This window comes from Stegostoma tigrinum, chromosome 42, assembly GCF_030684315.1.
Source record: "Stegostoma tigrinum isolate sSteTig4 chromosome 42, sSteTig4.hap1, whole genome shotgun sequence".
NCBI lineage: Eukaryota > Metazoa > Chordata > Chondrichthyes > Orectolobiformes > Stegostomatidae > Stegostoma > Stegostoma tigrinum.
This window is the reverse complement of record NC_081395.1, coordinates 11459216-11460528: the sequence shown is the minus strand read 5'-3', so window position 1 is coordinate 11460528 and position 1313 is coordinate 11459216. Positions and strand designations below refer to the sequence as shown.

The 1313-nt window shown below is 49.5% G+C and overlaps 1 protein-coding gene across 1 annotated transcript in view; it reads left to right on the top strand.

Moving 5' to 3' along the window:
* The window catches only part of LOC125449248 (atypical kinase COQ8A, mitochondrial-like), a 45320-nt gene extending 44007 nt beyond the window's left edge, over positions 1–1313 (top strand). The window contains 2 exon segments of the mRNA XM_059641496.1: positions 657–846; positions 1144–1313. Of these exon segments, the coding sequence (XP_059497479.1) occupies positions 657–846; positions 1144–1313 (360 nt within the window).

Below are 1313 nucleotides of genomic sequence, written 5' to 3'. Positions count from 1 at the left end.
TCACTTTTGGAATACTACGTTCAGTTCTGATCTCCCTGTTGTTGGGAGGATGTTGTGAAACTTGAAAGGTTTTGGAAAGCTTTTAGGATTGGAGAGGGTTTGAGCTACAGGGAGAAGCTGGGGCTATTTTCCCCGGAGCGTCGGAGGCTGAGGGGGGGGGGGGACTTTATAGAGGTTAATAAAACCATGAGGGGCATGGATAGGGTGAATAGTCAAGGTCTTTTCACCAGGGCAGGGGGGAGTCCAAAACTAGAGGGGCATAGGTTTAAGGTGAGAAGGGAAAGATTTAAAAGGGATGTAAGGGGCACCATTTTCACACAGAGGGTGGTGCGTGTGTGGGACGAGCTGCCAGAGGAAGTGGTGGGAGCTGGTACAGTTACAGCATTTAAAAGGCACCTGGATAGGCACATGGATAGGAAGGGGTTAGGGGGGTATGGGCCAAATCCTGGCAAATGGGACCAGATTAATTCAGGATCAGGTCAGTGTGGACGGGCTGGACCGAAGGGCCTGTGAATCTGAAGTTTTGTCCCTTTTGACAATAAGTTGCCTCTCTGTTCCTCCAATGAAATGGATCGGCCGAGGCATCGTTTGAAAATAACAAACACATGGAGGAGGACGTTTTTGTTCTCTGAGAGTTTTCAGGAAATTTCTTGCAGAGAAGGCAGTGCAGGGTCATTGATGATGGACTATTTTTAAAGTGTCAGTGGGGAGATGGTGGACTGACAAAGCAGTTGAGAAAGGTTTACGGTGGAACACCAGAGAGTGGAGTAAAGGTCCAAATTCGCCATTGGCCTCATTGGTCACGCCCAAAGAGCCAGATTTGTCCAAGGGATGTAGGACCAGCTGGTTCGGCCCAGAATTTATAGGCCGTCTCTAATAGCCCCTTGAGGAGGTGTTGGTGAGCTGCCACCCAGGCTGGTCTGTGGGATGTACAAGTGTGTCATGATGCAGGGAATTCCAGGATTTATTATTTATTAAACTGTGAAGCTCGGCTCCACATTTGTCACTTCCTTCGTGCCCACGTTATCCCTCGGGATGTGGGTCTCTTATTGCCCTCACGACCTTTAACCCCCTTTTTACCCTCGTGACCTTTACCCCCTTTCGAAACGTTCCCAGCCTGATTTTGTTTTTACCGGGAATGAGGTTTCCCGGCAGTCCTGAGGATGGAGTGTGAAAGATCTCTCCAAAGTTCCGTGCTTGACGTGATTCCCGATCAGCGAAGATCAGACTCTCCTGGAAATCCCCCAAAACGCCTCGGAAAGCAGACGCCGGCGAAAGTTGGTGCGGCCAAGATTGTGAAAGGTTTTTCCTAA